Below are 19844 nucleotides of genomic sequence, written 5' to 3' on the forward strand. Positions count from 1 at the left end.
AATCAAACGTGTATTAAGACATGGGGACATGAAAGGCAGGGGATAAATCCAAGGAAGATGAGAAAATTGAGGGATTTCCTTTGGGATGGGTTCTTGGGTTTTGCCGACAGTCAAGTGCACATATGAACTCAGTTTTGGCCAGAAATCTAATAAAACTCCGCAGCAGGATGTCCTCGCAAGGAAATTATTTTTTATTCATGCATTAAATTGTTTTGACTTTCGCCCGATAGAGATCAGCATGTCGTTTCTGGATTTTCTTTATGATTATTATTCTATCCATCCCTCCCTCACTTTTCCAACATTTTTTCCTTTTTCCTCGGTGCTGCCACATGCTAATCAAATTACAAGATATGTGTGTTCCGAATCTCCTTGGTTACCCTCAGCAGCTGAATCATTTCCCAGACGGAATCACCTGGATAAAATCGTGGGGCGGCGGCAGCATCGCCTGCAGCAGAAATATCAAAAATAATTTGTTTGACAATAAAAGACGATAAACATTAAAATTATGTGCAAGAGATTTTCCTTTCTCGCCGCTTTTTTCGGTCCATGCTAAATAAAAACTGAAAAAATTACGACAATAAAGAGGAAACCAAAAAAGCGTTTTATTGACTATGAAATACTCTTAAGTGTAAATAATTTAAATTTAAAAGGCAGCTAAAATATTTATGAAATTGGAATTTCATGCGTAGGTTTCTTTATTTAATTTGTTTTCCAAATAATTACTGCCCGATTGTAAAGGTAAATTGTGTATGCTATTTTAATTTAAAAAAAAAATATTTATAAACTTACAATAAATAAGAAAGCTTTTTTAATTTTATTTTCCTATTTTATAAAATAGGCATTTCAGTATTTAATATGCACGCGCTAAAAAAAGAAGCATTGTCAATGGAAAGCACTTTCCCAGCTCTTTGCAGGTTTTCCTCCCCAACACTACCTCCACTTTTTTTATGTTGATTCTGGCCTGCGGGGTTACTTTTTAAGAGGGGGAAAAAAGATATCTCTAATGATTAGTCCGCTAAACTCACTCGTAAATTTGTCAAATCGCTCAAGTTATGCGAATCGCATTTTTTTCTTTTTATCTGCGGCATTTGCATAGCTGCTTTTCCATTTTCCTTACTTTTCCCTTGAGACCGCTCCCTTGACCAGCTTTTTATTTGGTTATTAAATTAGATTTTTTGTTGGCTGGCTTGGTTTTTCTCCCACTTTTTTTGCACTTTGGCCTCATTAAATATTTCTGCGTCATTTTTCGTTGTTATTTTTGCACTTTTGCAATGGAGAAAACATCAAAAAGCGCGTGAAAAGTTTGGTCAACAGCGGAAAATATATTGCTAGAAAATTGCTTGCGAACTTTTTTTTATTTCTGTTCTTTTTTCCTTTGACAATATCTTGCCATATTTCTGCGATTTTTTAAGCATTGTATATATGTTTTTTTGCTACTGTTGCTAACGAAGTCTCATTGTTTCTGCTTTCCGGGGGCCCCTCTCCATTTGCCCTCCCTGTCTACTGTTTGTTACAACTTTTCAATTGTTTGGCTTCTGTCATTACCTTTGACATGGCAATGGCAACTTGTGCTTGTTGTTTTTGCCTTTTGACTGTCGCCGCCTTTTGTCTTTCGCGCCTTTTGTCCGCGCTTTCCCCATTTTCCGCCCACTTCCTCCCACTTTGCATTCGCACTTTGATCTGCTGCACTTTCTGTATTAATTGTAATGATGAAGTGCAACCAATGTCGGTCCTTGAAATCGGAAGAGACTGGACAGCAAAACCCGGACTGCGGTGGTGTTAACTTGTCCTTTGAAATATTTAATTGAAATTTTACGTACTTATCTTCTTTTTAAATAATATTTGTCAATTTAACGTAATGTGACGAAAAAGAAATAATATGTGATTTTTTTTAATAATTTTTAAGAACACAAAAAAAATATTTTGATATATTATATTAATTTTGTATTATATACAATGAATTCATTTTGAAATAGTCACTTCAATGTATGTCTCCCAAAAAAATTGTTTTTTTGTCCCTAAGTGTACCAAAAAATACAAAATGAATAGAACAAGACCTAGTGATTTTAATTTTAGAATGGTTTAACAGTGTGATTTTTAGAATGTAGTGCTTAGTCTTTTAAAACAGATACAAAAATGCTTGCTTAAACAATATAATTTTTGTGTCGCAAACAATAATGTTATAATTAAAATTATTTTCGATTACAAGACTTTGTAGGTGAGTATGTACTTGGACTTTTCACTTTTTCTCTTAAAGAACTTTACTTTTTACTAGATAACCCTTAAACTCACTAACGAACAATTGACACACATGCTGAGTTCCCCACATAAAAAGTGCAAGCTGCAACATCATACCGAAAAACCAGTTGAGTGCACTTCGGAATGCTTCTTCACCTTGACCCAGATTTGCTCATCCAACCCTTTTGCAATATCATAAACAAAAGATGTAAACAAATTTGCACCGATTTAGGTCCCCCTGGTTTTTACATTCGTGTTTTTCTCGTTCAACATATGCAATTCCAAGCGAAACGTGCTCGAAGATGCAACATATGCAGTTTTTGCTCAAAGGCCGACCTTGAGAGAGGGGGATTAAAGACTTTGTGCTTAAAGCAACCCAGCTAGAGTTGCTACTTCTATTTCCACTTAATAAAGCACACTAATGATGACCACAAATCCAACCCAAAGAATAACCGAAATGCAATGAATCTGCACTTGAGCACGTTCCTAAATAAAAACCAACAGAGCTCGCAGGAAAAAAGTCTGAACCAACGGTAGCCCCCTTTCATTAGGGCAAAGCCAACTCTAATATATTTTTAATAATCCTGTCTTGTGTATATTTTCAAGTTTCCTTTGAGTTTTGCAAACATTCCATACCCTCGGGACAGAAGAAAAAATATTGGGAAAAAGCAATTGATTTGCTTAGTAAGTTTGTGTACTTTCAATTAGGTTAAAAATGCCTCGAAAGGTACTCAAATTTCGAAATACCTAAGTATATGTTTGATGATATGAGTGTTTGCAGAACGAGTTTTTTATGGAGAGAGGGTTTTTATTTAAAATGGAATAGACTTTTTGGTACTTGAGAATCATACTTGAATACTTTGAAACAAATTTAAACACTTTTGGTAAAGTAATTTTATAGTTATTTATGGTTTGAAGAATTAATAATTATTAATATCAGAAGCTCAATTTCAACGAAGCTTTCCCATTTTTTTAACATGTTTAATATCTTTAAGTACGGTACCACATACCCTCTAAAATGTCCCGTAAATCTGTTGCTTATTTTGAAAAAATGGGATACTGTTTGTTTACGGGTCACTTTACCATTCCACCCCTACTTTTTTTAAACCCAGCTGGACGCACGCAAAACACACACATGCACTTGAGGCTTTCACCGCTTTCTCCCGGAGAAAGGGTTGCTGAAGGATGAAGGATACGATATCATATGTGGACGCTAAAGCAAACAAAAGTGCAAATTCCCAGGGGGACATTTGATTGAATTCAGACAGTTAACCGTCCTCATAATGCGCATTTCTGAAACCAAAAAAAGAAAATCCTTTGGCTTCTGCTTATCTGCCTGGAAGAAAAATATCTAAAAATTTTAAAATCGTCTTCAGAGGCTGGGGAACAGTTTATTTGGCAAATGGTATTTGTTCTTTGCCAGTTTTTGTCCTGATTGATATTGTTATGGATCCGACCGTCCATTGATTGATGGCTTCGGTGGACGACGCTTAAAACGAATCGTCTATTTGGATTTTAGAAAATTAAAAAAGCAGCTTAGCATCAGCAACCTTTCTCCAGTATTATTTGCCTTATACAAAGCGTATTAAAAAATCGAGAGTTGAAAGATTTCAGTCGTTCTTTTTTCGAGCTTAGCCCAAAGGCAGATTTTTAAGTTGGTTGGGTGGCGCCACGCGACATTTTTCCGCATCGATTGTATGAATCCGGAAAATGGGATGAGGGAATATGGGAGACTATTCAGTGTCCTTTGTGAAACAAACGGCTTTGATCTTTGCCGCCGGTAACCATTTCCAAATGATTGGATGAGGGGTAAAAGGTGCTACTCATTTTGAGGTGGCAAAGTGCTATCCACAATGGTTATCAGTGAAATGTTCAATGTAAGTTAATTAACTAGTGTTCTTTTTTTATGTTGAATTGACTATCCAAATTTTAAAATGTTACAGACTTCGGTTTCGACTGCACAGCTAAGAAATATGAGCCCATTGTCAAGATCAACTTTGAAACCTTTTTTTTTTAAATTGGACACGCCAAACACCTGAATCGCTAATGTGATATCAATTTTATTGTTATATGTTAAAAATCTCAAAAACTTAAGAAGCAATTTTGTTGTTCTTTTAAATTGTAATATATGAATAAACATTGATTTTTTAGGTGTAAATGGGTAACAAAGGCATCCTGTTTAATTAAGCTCCTTAACATCAATCACCTTGTTGATGTTTTTAAATTCTAGGGCATACATAAGTATACTTTCATTTTTTTTGAGCTCTGATAAACTAAAATCTGAAAAATAGAACGTTCCGAAAAATATAATCTTCATTACCTCTCCCATTTGAATAAACAGTGTATACTTCAGTTCAATAATATTTTTATTTCATTTTTTATGCATATGGTTTGTTTTACTTAACTTACATTTAAATTACTTAAAAGATGTGTAGTTTTGGTTATGTATGTAAATATTTCTACTTTTGAACTTGTACTATGTTTATGCTCGTGGCGCGAAAATGCGCCTCTTCTCCGATTAATCTGCATAGAGTCCTAGCCACATATTGCTTATAAGTATAGATTTAAAAACTAAATTGACACACACACAGCTTAAACATTGACGGCAAAGTAAATATAAAAATATATATGTTTATTGCTTAAAAAATATATTTCCATAACTATTTGCTAAGTTGAAGAAGCATTCTACCTAGGAAGTTGAAACTTTAAAATTTCCCCATAAATAGACACCAAGAGAGTTGTTTGTAAAAAAGTTGTAACTATTTGTAGGTATAGAATATAGAATAGTTTGGCTTATCAACTAAGTTGGTTTCGATTTGAAAACTAGCTGCTGCTTATAAAATTTTGTTTTTAATCTTTTCGGACCATTCTCCAATATTTTTTTTAAGATTCTTTCCTTCACATTTCTTTGCACTGGGCCGACCTTCTAAGAGAACTTTACTTAATCATTTAAATCAGTAAAACTAACTTAAATAAGTTTACTAAACAAATATTTGGACTGAAAATATTTTTAGCAAAATTATTTATCACATTTGCGCTTCTCCAAATTTTTAGATTTTTTTGTAACCCGACGGCAATTTAGAAACTCTGGGCAGGAATAATTTCCGACAAAGAAAATACATGTATAAAAATTATTATGTTTTTTGGGTTTTTCCTTGGGAAATCGATTCACATTTCTCTGTCACTGTCTCGCTCTTTCTCTCTCGAAAATTTCGGGGCTGCGCTAGTTCTCACCAACGTACATAAAGTAATCACAAGTTGCGCTTTTAGGAGCCTTAGTTGGTGTTAAATATTTTTATACCAAAAATATTTACTGCGCCTGCGGTTGAATTTGAACGGTGGCCTTTAGTTTGCTGGATTTTCCGGATGCCTTGTGTTGAAGGTAAAACTGCTTGAGGGCCTTGCACATGGTGAGTGCCAGGATCTTCCAGGCCAACAGTTGCTCCTCGGCGCTCGGCGGTGAAACTGGCTCACTTGTTGCTCCCGGCTGGGGGACTTCCTCGGCGGCAGACGGAGGTCCTTCGAAGTCCACTTGATCATGTCCGGGATCTATGGAGAAAGCCATGGGACTATCCACTTGATCGCCACTCGGTTCGGAATTGGAGGTATGCTCTTCCTCAAAGAATGGTATGGCCATTTTGGGTCTCTCAAAAGTTTACGTAAAAATGGAACTGTATAAATTTCCTGACTTTTCCAGGGTTTTCCTGCCTTTCCAGATCTGAACTCTTGGCGGGCTGTCGTTCGACTGAAGAGCTCGGCTCGCAGGACACCCGTATTTATACCCGGGAAACGGCGGGAGAATTCTCCGCCCTCATCCCTTCTCACTCTCTCAGTCGCTCTCTGCTCCTTATCTTCCCTCCCTTTCTCTGGCGGACTCTCCCTTTCTCTCTCTCTCTGTCTATATCTGTGCCGTTATGTCGAGCTACTTTCATCACGTGCAGTAAACGTTTCCTCAAAGGAAATCGAGAGAGTCACACTTGTGGCATGTTACGTATTCGTATTATCCATTACGTTACTTACCCCAACGTTGGGTTTCAAGTTCGAATTTTAAGGGGTGTTTTTCGAAATGATACGGCATTCCTTACGTTTTCCGAATTAGGAAAGGAAAGTTTTCGACAAAGAAAATCCCCTGACAATTTGGAACTAGATTTCCGTGACATATATTTTCGGCTTAGAATTTTAAGGAGAATTGGTTTTGCTATACGGTAGTGGCTACTTTTCGAAATTGCGTTGTCTACTTCAATTACATTTCTAGTCTTATTAAATAAAAATGCTTTATAATTAACACAATAATGGTTTCTTCATATATTCCTAATCTTAAAGGATTTTCCTACTAATTTCATTTGTATTTTCTCTAATTTCGAATTACGAAGGGGAAGTTTTCGAATTGTTCTACGGCTCAACCGAAACTTTGTCTTTGATGTGACTTAGTTTCCGTCCTTGCCTTTTCTATTTTTTTTGCCTAGACGTGTCCTTGACCAATTTAGGTCGGCTTTTTAGCCCTCTCAAATTCAAGCATGTGTATAACTATGTTTCTTTTTAAGAATGTTTCTTTTAACTTGCTTGCTAAAACGGCATTTTTAATGTACTTCATTTATTTTGTTAGCATATACAAGTAAACAATTATGATTACATGTGAAAAATAGTTTTTGACCCTTTTAATAACTGCGATACACCGAATAATTACTTTAAAGATCTTATTGGTTTCGATTCGAAATTTCCTCAATTACAGGAGAATGCATTCATGGTTAATACATGTGAAACATCGACTTCTCTCTCGGCTTAAAAGGTACGGTAGAGATTTTTAACATTTTTCAATTTCAATTTTTTTAACTATAGTTAATATATATATATATATTATATTATATATAAACTTTTTCGACTTTAAGAAGACTTACATAAAATACCCGAAAATGTTCCACCTTTACCCTTTACGTTCTACAATTGACATCTAAAAACTCTATAACACACTCTACCATTTTTCATTATTTTAAAACAACCAATCCCATCTTACATCTCCGTACGACCCTAAGAACAATCGGTTAACATTTTGCGAACCACATGCCAGGAATATTTTATGGTAAAAAGGAGTGTCTGTGTGGGTCCCCATTTTACACTCTGCCAAATCAATTCCACAAATCAACATAATCAACTACTCGCCGTAAGTCCAAAATATAATGCACTCGCCGTCAAAAAACTTCTTTTGTTACCCGCTGAATAAAATGGGTAAGAAGCAGCGCAGAATAAGAAAGAAAGCAGAAATAAGTGCCGTAAAAAAATGTAAAAACTTTTTTATAGTGGCCGCATAAAAAATGTAAAATAAAATCCAACCGAAGAACTTTAAGGGAAAATATACGAAAGAGTGCACAACAAAAGGAAATTACCTTGGGGGGCGTTCAGGTGAGTGGGCGGGGTCCGATAATGACATCCACGCGATGATAACCCCAAGAAATCAGAGGAAAAATCCATGATCTAATTTGCTAAACACTCGAGCGAAATTCAAGGGGTTGGGCATATCACTTACAAAATACCTGTAAAACTCACAGAAAGAAATTCTCGAAAGCAAAACAAAGAAAAGAATTGTTTTCGCTTAAAAGAACATTCAAATGGAAATGTTCTGCTTGGCTCAACACAAACAACAAGTGCAGGCGCACACACAAACTGCATTTATTTAGTTGGCAAACAAAAAAGGGAAAAAGAAAAGGACCAGAAATGGGATCCAAAGGACGAAACGCATCGCATCGAAGGAGTAGCATTTGAGTACCTCCAGACAGACAATGCATATATATACAGCTATAGGTGCACCGTGTTCGTATAAAAGTGAAGTGCGCCGGGGCATGTGCAGCACACGAACTGCAAAACAAGACGGCAGGAAAAAATTACAAGGGAGCAGCGCCCAGAAAAGTGAGTTTCAAGGAGAGACAAAAGGATACCCTTCTTAAATGAATAATTATCGTTGGTTGCCAGTCAAGAAGGCTTGATTCTGAATGAAGATTATCCAATCTCCCAAATATTTTAGGTGGATTATAAGAACAATACCGTTTTTATAGATGTTATTATTTGTATAAGCTAAAATTATACATAGAACTCTTTAAAATTATTATAAAAGGTGATTTAGGATCTCAAACATTGCCTATGGCTTCAATCTATTACAATATATCTGAATATTTTTTAAAATATCAGAGGCAGGTATTTCTGATACCAAAACGAAATATAAATTTGTAGGTCTACTGAATCCTGACTTCTTTTTGGAACGGACGCAAAGTAATAGCTCTCGAAAGCTAGAGTACAGTTGTACAATTTCCATTTCCCGATTAATTTCCATACTTCCCTGCGTCGCATCCCACTTATCGCCAATCGATATCAGCTCTGCGTTAGTGGCTATTATAGGGTATTTACCTTTCCAACACTGGCACAACACAAAACGTAGCACAAAACGCTGCGTCGTTTTCGTCGCCGGGGCACTTTGTTGCCTTCTGGCTGTCAGATTGATATTAAATTATATACCTTATTATCATGGCAGTGTTTGCTTTTTTTGTTTGCCATCCATGTCAGAGGGGGCGTGGCAAGTCGTGTTTATTTACAGCTGGCAACAATTGTTGCTGAAATGCATTTCACTTTGGCGCACTTCGGAGGATGCACCTCAAGTCAAAGTCAAAGCCAGGACACTTCACATGTGGCTTCCCGTTCCGCATTTATGGCTGGGTTTTGTTTTGTTTTCTTGTGTAAACTGTTATTTTTCAAGGAGGTGGAAGGATACAAGGGCTTTATGCTTGATGGTTGCGCCCAAGTGACATTAAATGGCAGCCACATCCTTCGACTTTCGTCCTGCTCCCTCTTTCTTTATTTATTTCCATCTCTTTCCCTGCCATAAAGTGGCTAAAGTGGCAGCTTAAAGTTCCCCTGCATTTTAAAGCTTTTCCATTCCCATGACGTATAAAATATTTATATTTCCAGCTATTTACGCATTTTTCCTTTATATTGGCCATCAAAATAAATTGAAGTAATTTTAGTTCGATGCGCAAACTAAATGGGATTAAAGATTCGATTGTTGATTGTCTGGGCAGCTTTATTTAATTGTTTATTTGCTTTGTGTTTGTGGAAGGTGGAAAATAAAATAAACAACTAGAAGTTAAGTAGTTTTCTATGAATATTGAGCCTTATTCATGGTTCAAGTGGTCTAAATACGTCTAGGAATATGGGAGGTGGAAACTAAAATAAACAACTAGAACCAAAATAGTTTTCTATAAATATTGAGCTTTATTCATGGTTCAAGTGATCTAAATACGTCTAGGAATAGTATGTGCTGCAAATGGCAGATAATATTAAGCTAGTTTACGAGTGAGCTGTTATAAGACTAGTAGACTATTTTCCAAAAATAATTACCTCAAACCATAAAATTTTTAACCAGCAATCTCATCTACCGAAAACTGATGGCTAATCGCCTCCATTGTCTACAGCAGGCAACCAAAAGTGCCGCACTAATTAACCAATTGATTTATGAAAATGAAAATGACAAATCTCCAGGGACAGGAGTCCAATCATCAGGGTAGAGCCGAAAAACTCTCATATGCAAAATAATTTGGCAAAAAACAAAGCAGGAACGACAATGAGCAACAACCACCCTTGGGATGGTCGAAAAACTTTGACTCTGCGGTTGAATCTGGAACTCATCCACCGCAGACAGACATTTAATTAAGGTGTCTTCATGGTTACAATCTCCGACTGAGCTCGAGTGGCAAATGAGTCTAATTAATAACGAGGCATTTGCAGCATAATTCATTTGGCAGCCAAACTTTTTTTGGGATGAGTAATTATTTTTAAGCTCTGCGTACAGTTGGCTACCTGAAAAATATATATTTTATTTATTTAAATATGTATCTTCGACATAAAATTGTTGTTTTAATAAAATAATGACTTTAACTAAATTTCAAGATTCTTTATGAAATTTTTTTATCGTGGTAGATTTTTTTTCGAATTACGCTTGGTCATTTTTTCATTTTTTGTTTTACCCGAAAACTTTTTCTCCTCATTTCATCTGCCCGGCAATTTTTCTTTGTGGTGTTACCATTTTGATGACTTAAGCCAGGCGTCTGACTTGAATTTATTGCCGGGTTGATATGTTTGTGCCCTGGTCCGCCGTAATTTATGCAAATTGTTTAGCACTTTCCGCACTCTACAACCCCTAGACACTACAATTAATTCTCAAGTTCAATCATATAAACCAAAAACCTCCCGTAAATGGTATTTATTTTTGGGTGGTTTCATATAATCGAATTTTAAGGACAAACATGGTCCTGCAAACTAAAGTAAATAAACATTCTAGACCGTCTAAGACATCAAAAGCGTGTTTAATTTATGGTTCGTTAGGTCAGCCATTTGCTGTCAGCAAGTGAAAAGGCTTTTGTCTGGTCCCGAACCTCAATCCGAATGGAGTATGCAAATCAAATGGAGTATTCATCTTCGTCAGTTCTCGGACCCTTTTGCGGGTCCTTTGAGGTGTTGGCTTAAACACTAAATGGAAATTATACAAAAAGGGAACTCTGAAACACTCCCAAATTCCATCCCTCCGATGGGTCAAGAATAATTTCTTTTTGATTTCCCTCCCCCGCGTTGGACAACTGTGGGAAAATGGTCACGACACATGTGAGACGAGTAGGAAAATTTATGTGTGTCCAGTTTGGCCATAAAAAAAAGGGACAACAAACTTAGCTTAACTTTCTTCGTGGGGAGATCCAAGCAATACAAGGGAAACATTCGGAATGATTCTGCAAGGATCTTTGTGCGGTCAGTTCAAGTAAGCATAAAAGGCGACAAAGTGCCACTTTGATGCTTTAAACTTTCTTCCCCACTTGTTACTTTCGAATGATTCAAGGCATTCAATTGCCAAGTATTTCTTTTTTATTTTAAACTCCCAATTTTGAGGGTTGTTGGGCAAGGAAATGTCTGCTGGGCATATCAAAAAACCGATTCGGTTGTTATTAAATGTTTTACGGCTCGAACAGACCAGATACATACAATGGAGATTTTTGAATTGTTGAGCCCCAAGGAGAGTTAATGTTTATTGTGTACTTTTTATTGTCAGCTCAGCTTTTAATTTAAATGATATAACACAAAATGTTTGACTTTATGAGGAGAACCAAGAACGTACTTTCGGATATGTGAAATATTTTAACAAGAAGGGCATTATATACCCTTAATTTGTTCGGTATTGGTTCTAAAGCTGAGAAACTTTGAATTTAATGCCTTTAGATTAAAAGTTGATTAAAATATGTTTAGGTCTTAGGTGAGTACTAATTGTATAGGTTCTAAAACAATAATATGTTTCGAAAATATTTAGAAATTATTAATTTTTTCAGCATTTTTATTTTAATAAATACTGCAACTGTTTCGGCAGAGTGTTTTAAAGTCTTCCATAGCTTTTGAACCTTTCCCTAACATCCATTCGATGTAAAAGCGGCGCATTAAAAATAATTTTTATAGTCAACTTTATTTGCAATTTTCTTTTAAAATTAGTTTTATACATTTTTTACTTGGGGGTTGTTTGTAAACTTTGCGGTACTACCTTTGCCCTCCCTTGTTTTTATTGGATTATATTTATTAGTTCTTAAAAAATTGGCTTGACTCGTTTAATTTTTTTAAACGACGAGTTTCTGTACATTACGTTTTTTAACAGCACATATAAATTCTGTTTTGAAGGATTTGCTCGAAGCAGAACAATTGGAATTGATGAGGGCTTCAATTTGGGGGCGTGCACTGCATGCATCAAATAAATTTAGCGATCATAAAATTGTCTGCCAGCAAATCCATCCAATATATCAAACATATTTGACTACCAATTACAGACACCTCGTCGACTTTTGGAGGTGGGAAAAAATTGTGACTCAACGCACATGATAATTTATCGCACATGCCTACATGAACATGTCACCCCCTCGGAATTCGATGTGGTGGGGGTGCGAGTGAATATATTCATATTTTCCCTATATGACCATTGTCTTTATCCCTTTTCGGGCTCAGACTTGGGCGATGATTTGCAGCCGCTGCCAGTAAATCAAGCCTGGAGCATTAGATCAGATCAGCAGCCTGCAAGGATAATAAATGAATTGTTTATGGACCTACAAAGTGGGCAAAGTGAAGCTCCTTCCCTTGTTTTTCTCCTTCTCTCGTGTTGATATATTGCGTGTTATTCTGAGGTGTCTAAGCTGCCTATATGAACACCACGGAGTGGATTTAGTTTGCATGATGAATCTTCGACTTGAAAATATGCTTCGACATATTGATTAAAGAAGACTTTTAAAAGGGGACGGAATTGCGAGGTTGTGACTTTGTACTCTTGATACATGGGGTTAAAAAGAAGTAATGTAACTACTAACATACATTTATTCAACAATTTCTGGCTTACGAACTTAGACCATTAATAAGGGTGTAGAATTTAAGAGAACTTTACCCCGAACTCATATAGGTAGCCCACTTCTAAACGGGGATAAAATAACTCAAGTTATGGAGTCTAGAAGTGCAGTTTTGGCTTCCCATTCTGATAGCTATTAGAATTACGAAAAAACCGAACATGAAAAGGGGTAATATTTTGACCCTCGATTATAAGTAACATTTTTAATGTAGAATGTTAGAGAATTCCAGTACAATCTCATAGAGGTATCCCACGTCTAAATTGGGATTCAATAACAAAAGTTATGGAATCTAGAAGTGCAGTTTTGGGGTCCCATTCTGAAAACCATAGGAAATTCGAATAAATCGAACATGAAAATGGGTGAAAAATTGGACCCACGACTATAAGTAATATTTTAATGTAGAATGTTAGAGAATTGCACCACAAACTCATAGAGGTATCCCACGTCAAAATCGGGATTCAATAACAAAAGTTATGGAATCTAGAAGTGCAGTTTTGGGGTCCCATTCTGAAAACCATAGGAAATTCGAATAAATCGAACATGAAAATGGGTGAAAAATTGGACCCACGACTATAAGTAATATTTTAATGTAGAATGTTAGAGAATTGCACCACAAACTCATAGAGGTATCCCACGTCAAAATCGGGATTCAATAACAAAAGTTATGGAATCTAGAAGTGCAGTTTTGGGGTCCCATTCTGAAAACCATAGGATATTCGAAAAAATCGATCATGAAATTGAGTTAAAAATTGGACCCTCGACTATAAGTAATATTTAAATGTAGAATGTTAGAGAATTCCACCACAAACTCATAGAGGTATCCCACGTCAAAATCGGGATTCAATAACAAAAGTTATGGAATCTAGAAGTGCAGTTTTGGGGTCCCATTCTGAAAACCATAGGAAATTCGAAAAAATCGAACATGAAAATGGGTGAAAAATTGGACCCTCGATTATAAGTAACATTTAAATGTAGAATGTTAGAGAATTGCACCACAAACTCATAGAGGTATCCCACGTCAAAATCGGGATTCAATAACAAAAGTTATGGAATCTAGAAGTGCAGTTTTGGGGTCCCATTCTGAAGACCATAGGATTTCGAAAAAATCGAACATGAAAATGGGTGAAAAATTGGACCCTCGACTATAAGTAATATTTTAATGCAGAATGGTAGAGAATTGCACCACAAACTCATAGAGGTATCTCACGTCAAAATCGGGATTCAATAACAAAAGTTATGGAATCTAGAAGTGCAGTTTTGGGGTCCCATTCTGAAAACCATAGGATTTCGAAAAAATCGAACATGAAAATGGGAGAAAAATTGGACCCTCGACTATAAGTAATATTTAAATGTAGAATGTTAGAGAATTGCACCACAAACTCATAGAGGTATCCCACGTCAAAATCGGGATTCAATAACAAAAGTTATGGAATCTAGAAGTGCAGTTTTGGGGTCCCATTCTGAAAACCATAGGATATTTGAAAAAATCGATCATGAAAATGAGTTAAAAATTGAACCCTCGACTATACGTAATATTTAAATGGAGAATGTTAGAGAATTCCACCACAAACTCATAGAGGTATCCCACGTCAAAATCGGGATTCCCTAACAAAAGTTATGTAATCTAGAAGTGCAGTTTTGGGGTCCCATTCTGAAAACCATAGGAAATTCGAAAAAATCGAACATGAAAATGGGTGAAAAATTGGACCCTCGATTATAAGTAATATTTTAATGTAGAATGTTAGAGAATTGCACCACAAACTCATAGAGGTATCTCACGTCAAAATCGGGATTCAATAACAAAAGTTATGGAATCTAGAAGTGCAGTTTTGGGGTCCCATTCTGAAAACCATAGGAAATTCGAAAAAATCGAACATGAAAATGGGTGAAAAATTGGACCCTCGACTATAAGTAATATTTTAATGTAGAATGTTAGAGAATTGCACCACAAACTCATAGAGGTATCTCACGTCAAAATCGGGATTCAATAACAAAAGTTATGGAATCTAGAAGTGCAGTTTTGGGGTCCCATTCTGAAAACTATAGGAAATTCGAAAAAACCGAACATGAAAATGGGTTAAAAATTGGACCCACTTTTAAAAGTACGATTTGAATGCAGAATATAAGGGAATTTAACCACAAACTCATGGAGGTAACTTACGTCAAAATCGGCCTACAATAACTCAAGTTATGAAATCTAGAAGTGCAGTTTTGGGGTCCCATTCTGAAACCCATTGGAAATACTGAGAAAGCGAACATGAAAATGGGTTAAAATTTTCACCCTCGTAAGTAAGAACACTCTTAATAAATATTATTAGAGAATTTATATACAAACTCAAAGAGGTATCCCACGTCTAAATCGGAATCCAAAATCTAAAGTTATGGAATCTAGAAGTTTAGCTTTGGGTTAGCTCTTATGGCTTTGCTCTTAATTTAATATTACTCTGAATTTTACCGGTTTTCCTTAAAGCGATGTAAATAAATGTTCATTTTTGCCTGCAGGAAACAAATTTGGATAGCACAAAAAACATCTTTTAATAAGTGAAAGGTTAGCACAACATTTTTTTTTAGTGGTAACTATTTTAAAATACTGAAATATTTTTGAATCTTTAAAACTCTGGGTAATGATCTGTAAGCTTTTACTCAAGGCTTATTCACACCGTCTCTTTGCCACCTCCATTTCGTTGTCCCTTCTTCCGTAATTCCCACCGTAACCCCACATCCCTGTTTCGGTTTCGGTTTCCCCACAATCTCCAATATTTGCTGTCCTTCCATTGCTGCCCAAAGGACAATTGTTAGGCGTCGCCTGCCATCCGCTTGTTGTTGTTTGTTTCTGGTTACTGGCCACACTCCGCAGCCAAGTTCCTCAATTAAAAAGGGTCCTTCGACGGGTGGACTCGGTCATGTCCGGGCAAATACGTCCATTGACGGCAGAGAAAAGAGTTCAATTGATGCCTGACATATTCCTTTGTACGACGCGAGGGGTGAAGCGAAGTGGAGGGGTCATGCAAATTGTCGAAATATTTTCAACTGACCAACAATTGAGTGGGTGGTTCGGAGGCAACGGTTTCCCACCTTTCCGTGCTGTTGTGATTGGTTTTTGTCTAATGGAACTCGAGCGTGGCAACAATTTCATTGAATTCGATTTCAATATAGCACAAAAATGCGTGTCTGTGTGACTGAGTAAAGGAACAACGCGTTGCTTTCGATACCCTGTAAACAGAAAGGGTATTTAAAATTTGACTGGTTTTTTTTCTAAATTTTGCAAAGATTTCCAAAAATTTTTTTTAATATAAAAATATACATAGATAATATAAGACTCAGAAAAGTGTTATCAAATTTCTTGAAATTAATTTTTAAAAATCCTTTTCATAAATTCTTTTATATTTAAATATATTAATCGATTTAATGTGTATTTGTACTATTTAGATACATTTAGATACAATAAACTAAAGTTCACCTAAATATGAATGCTTTTAATGACTTAAAATTTATAACTGGCTACATAAGTTACGGTATGATACGGTCGAAACACTTTATTACAAAATATTACCTTTTGATTTTCCTTTTTCGGGTTTCCCCGCCGCGGACATCGACGAGTCTGTGTGTGTATATTCCTTTCACAATTCGCTGGTCATTAAAAGGGACACGTGCAGTGAGGCACGTGACCCGTGCCAGGTTTCCCTTGTTCTCCTGAAAACGAAACTCCGAAACTGGACCTGAGATCCCGGGGATCCTGAGACCTCTCCCATTGTTTCGGCCTTCCTTCCTTCCGTTTCGGTTTACGGGGCACTTGAGGAATATGTTTTACAATGATTAGTGTAAATATTTGAGGGCCGAACTGATCACACGCCGCAACACAATGCCCAATGGCCGAGCCCAAATTGGGACTCGAAATGAGAGGCATTTGTCGCTTAATTTTTGTACAAATACATTTCATTATATCGATGTTTGGCCAGCGCGGTTTTGGTTTCACTTCCGGCCATGCGCCCAAAACGGACCCCATCATGTTAATTTGTTATTAATTGCAGAATGTTGATTTTTGTTTTGATTTCTCTTGTGGCGGTAACGGAGGAAAGGGGATATGTGAGGAGAATAGGACACTCTGGGAAAATTACTAGAAAGTTTTCAATGATTATTCCCTTTATTTTCTATACAGTGAAGCACTATTCGATATTTTATATTATAAAATATATATTACAACAACAAGGTTAATAAAGGGTTTAGAAGGTTAAATACCATTAGATACAACTATATTTTACTGGAATTGACTGCGCCCAACTTTGAAGCCATTTTAGACCATGCGGGCGGATCGAATTTCCCGTAACTTGCATAAATTATAAAGCGGAAGAGCCTTTTGGATGGGAGCAGTTTAATCAACATCAGACACACGACCCACGTCGTAATCCCCTTACGATGAGCACCAGATCGAGCCGAAGGAAAAGGGTTAAAAAACGAGGATGGCCCAAAAGGAGCGGGCGTGAAAAAAGAGCAACAATGTGGGAAAGGGTATGGAGTCCCCTGCCACACTCTGTTGCATGTTTTGAAGTATCTGCTGGATTCGGGGCAGCCCATCAATGTCAGTCATAAATTCATCACGCAAATCTGTTTTGCATTCGTGCGGTCACGTGACTTCATCCTCGGCATTAGATAATGTTTGACATTCGGGCATATTAATTGTTCAAATTAAATAGATCTGCGGCTGCTGCCTCTTCAGAGTGTGAACAAAGTGTTGTTGCCACAACAACTTGAGTCGCGGGGTGGTAGATATGAGATGGAAAACTGGTAACAGAAGTGGGCCCATAACTATTGGCAATTAAGTTAATTGTGTAAATTTCAATGTGCAGCGGGCGCCGCAGGACATCGTTGCTAGCTAAGTCTGCAGGGAAGTTAGTGGCGAGGGCCGATTTAGGAGTTGTTAGTTGATTAATTTTCGATTATTTTTAAAAAGTAAAAATTAGATTCTGGTCATGTAGCAGAGAGAAAGTGAAAGAAGCACACTTAAAGTCTGGATTAAAACTTTTGTCGTTAAATATAGATTTTAAGTGTTTTAAATATAATTTTAAGTATTGCCCCTAACATATTAAAAAAACATTAAATAGGAAAATACAAAATAAAATTCAATTGTATTGCTTTTGGGTCCTCTTTTCCTAAATTGTATTGAAAATATTTCTTTCCAAATTTTGTTAAGTTAAGTAAAAAAAATGTTTAACAAACAAAATTAAGGATATGTTATTGTTTTATTAAAATTAACCCCTGAGACCGAAAATTCCATAACGACGATACAATGCATTTTGCAATTTTAGAATTTATTGTCTCAGTGACTTACCTGTTAACCTCCCCTCGTCGAATATTGTACATCCGAAACAAGGCACTCCGCATTGTCCTCAGCTCCGTTCCTCTTACATAAGTACAGACACATTCAGGAACGGCATCAGCAGCACCATCGACATCATCGAGGGCATTATCGTCATCGTCAGGACAATGTCAGGCGCAGCTTAGGCAAATAAATATATATATATATATATATATATATAAATAAATCCTGGGACAAAGGACATTGGGCAACGGTGTGTGTGAGTCAGACGTACAAAAACAAATAATTACAAGTAAAAATCGCTGCGAGTATAATGGAGCAGATAATGAGGTGAGGTTGTGCGAGACCAGACGATGCCAAGTCCCCGGCAATTAAACATTTTCAATAAAATTTACACCTGAGCTCATTTTAATTGAGTTGCAGGCAGTGAGTCTGCACTTGAAAAAGGATCGGCAGGAGCAGATAAACTTGTTCTCTGCCGGAGTGAAGCGAGGTGAATTGGTGTGGAGTGGAGCACTCGAATCCTTCAGATATAATTGCCCGGCCCAGGCTGAGATATTCAAGTTCAGATCCCCGACTGTCTGTCTGCTACTTGAAAATACCCCTCCTCATTATTCCAATTGATTTTTGCTTCAATGTAGTGGAATTGATTTGTGTACGAGTGGCCACGCCCACTCCGCCAAATTAGTTGCCATAAATAAAAAAAAAGGAATCCAAACCAGAGCGAACACAACACGAAAAAATTAAATAAGAAATTGGCAAGGAAGAACGCAGCGGACAAGTGAAATATTTTTCTTATTTGGTTCGGAAATTTGCATAAATAAAGTTGCCATGACATCCCCGGGATATTGATATGATATGGAGGAGGTAGCCGCGGCCTGGATATTTGCATACAATTGTGGGATACCCTTAATTAGGACGGGCATTTTTAAAGGTAGAGAAATCTTGAAAAAAAGAATATATCTTTTCAGTACCCAAGAAATTTTCAAAAAGTTTTTATCAAGTCATATTTTTGTGAAGTCTTTGTTTTTTTAAGGTATATACTTTTTGTTCAGTGTCATTGCTAAGGCTAATTTTTTGTTAACTGATGGTCTTTCCTAATTATAAGGACTATTTATTATTATTTATTTTAATTATTTTTTTATAAAAATGGTTGTTTCATTTATTAATAGACCATTTTGTCCTCATAGAGCAACTCAAATTCGATTTCCCAAGGCAGAATTTTCCGTTTGCCATCAAGCAACTCTTATGACATCGTGAAATTCTTGCCTCAATAAACATAAATTTGCACTGGCATTCGCACACAGACCCCAATAGCACACCCCTCCCCGAAAGTGTGTGCAACCCTCAGTGAACTATAAAAATTGCCAATAAGTTGATCCCCTGGTCCAAAAAAAAAACGAAGGAGGAAAATGTTGTCGCATGCAAATTTGCTGCCTGATTTGTTCATTTTGTTTCAATTTGCGCTCTCCTCGATTTCCTTTTGCGCTCAATAAAGTGCGCTCAGTAAAGTGCATTCCACAAATAATTGCAATGATTCGCTTCCCCAAACAAATAATTCGGGGATGTGTGTCCTGCTCCTGGTATCATTTTCTTTTTCTGATTTCGATATGGTAATTTTGTATTTTTTTTGCTATGCCGTCGGCCAAACATTTGATACTTGACGGTGGGAGTGGGGTGCTGTCTGCTCTCATTATTAGTATTTGACTCCCGGTTGAGTTTTAGATTACAGGCAATTGTTGCCAAATTGAAAATACGAATAGGATTTGAACACATTTAAACTTTTAATCCTGGGTTATTCTATAATGGATAAAATGTATCACCCTTTTTTTATTAAAATAAAGGGAATATGAAATATACCATCTCAGATTGAGTCT

The 19844-nt window shown here is 36.4% G+C and overlaps 1 protein-coding gene across 1 annotated transcript; it reads right to left on the reverse strand.

Annotated features, from left to right (window-relative positions):
• Nucleotides 1-4648: 4648 nt before the first annotated feature.
• On the reverse strand, nt 4649-5971 carry LOC119553765. The gene has a single exon (XM_037864372.1). It carries the CDS (start codon nt 5873-5875, stop codon nt 5549-5551), a length of 327 nt encoding a protein of 108 aa, XP_037720300.1. The 5' UTR covers nt 5876-5971; the 3' UTR covers nt 4649-5548.
• Nucleotides 5972-19844: the final 13873 nt, after the last annotated feature.

The sequence above is a fragment of the Drosophila subpulchrella genome, chromosome 3L (genome assembly GCF_014743375.2).
Source record: "Drosophila subpulchrella strain 33 F10 #4 breed RU33 chromosome 3L, RU_Dsub_v1.1 Primary Assembly, whole genome shotgun sequence".
In the NCBI taxonomy this organism is placed as follows: Eukaryota; Metazoa; Arthropoda; class Insecta; order Diptera; family Drosophilidae; genus Drosophila; species Drosophila subpulchrella.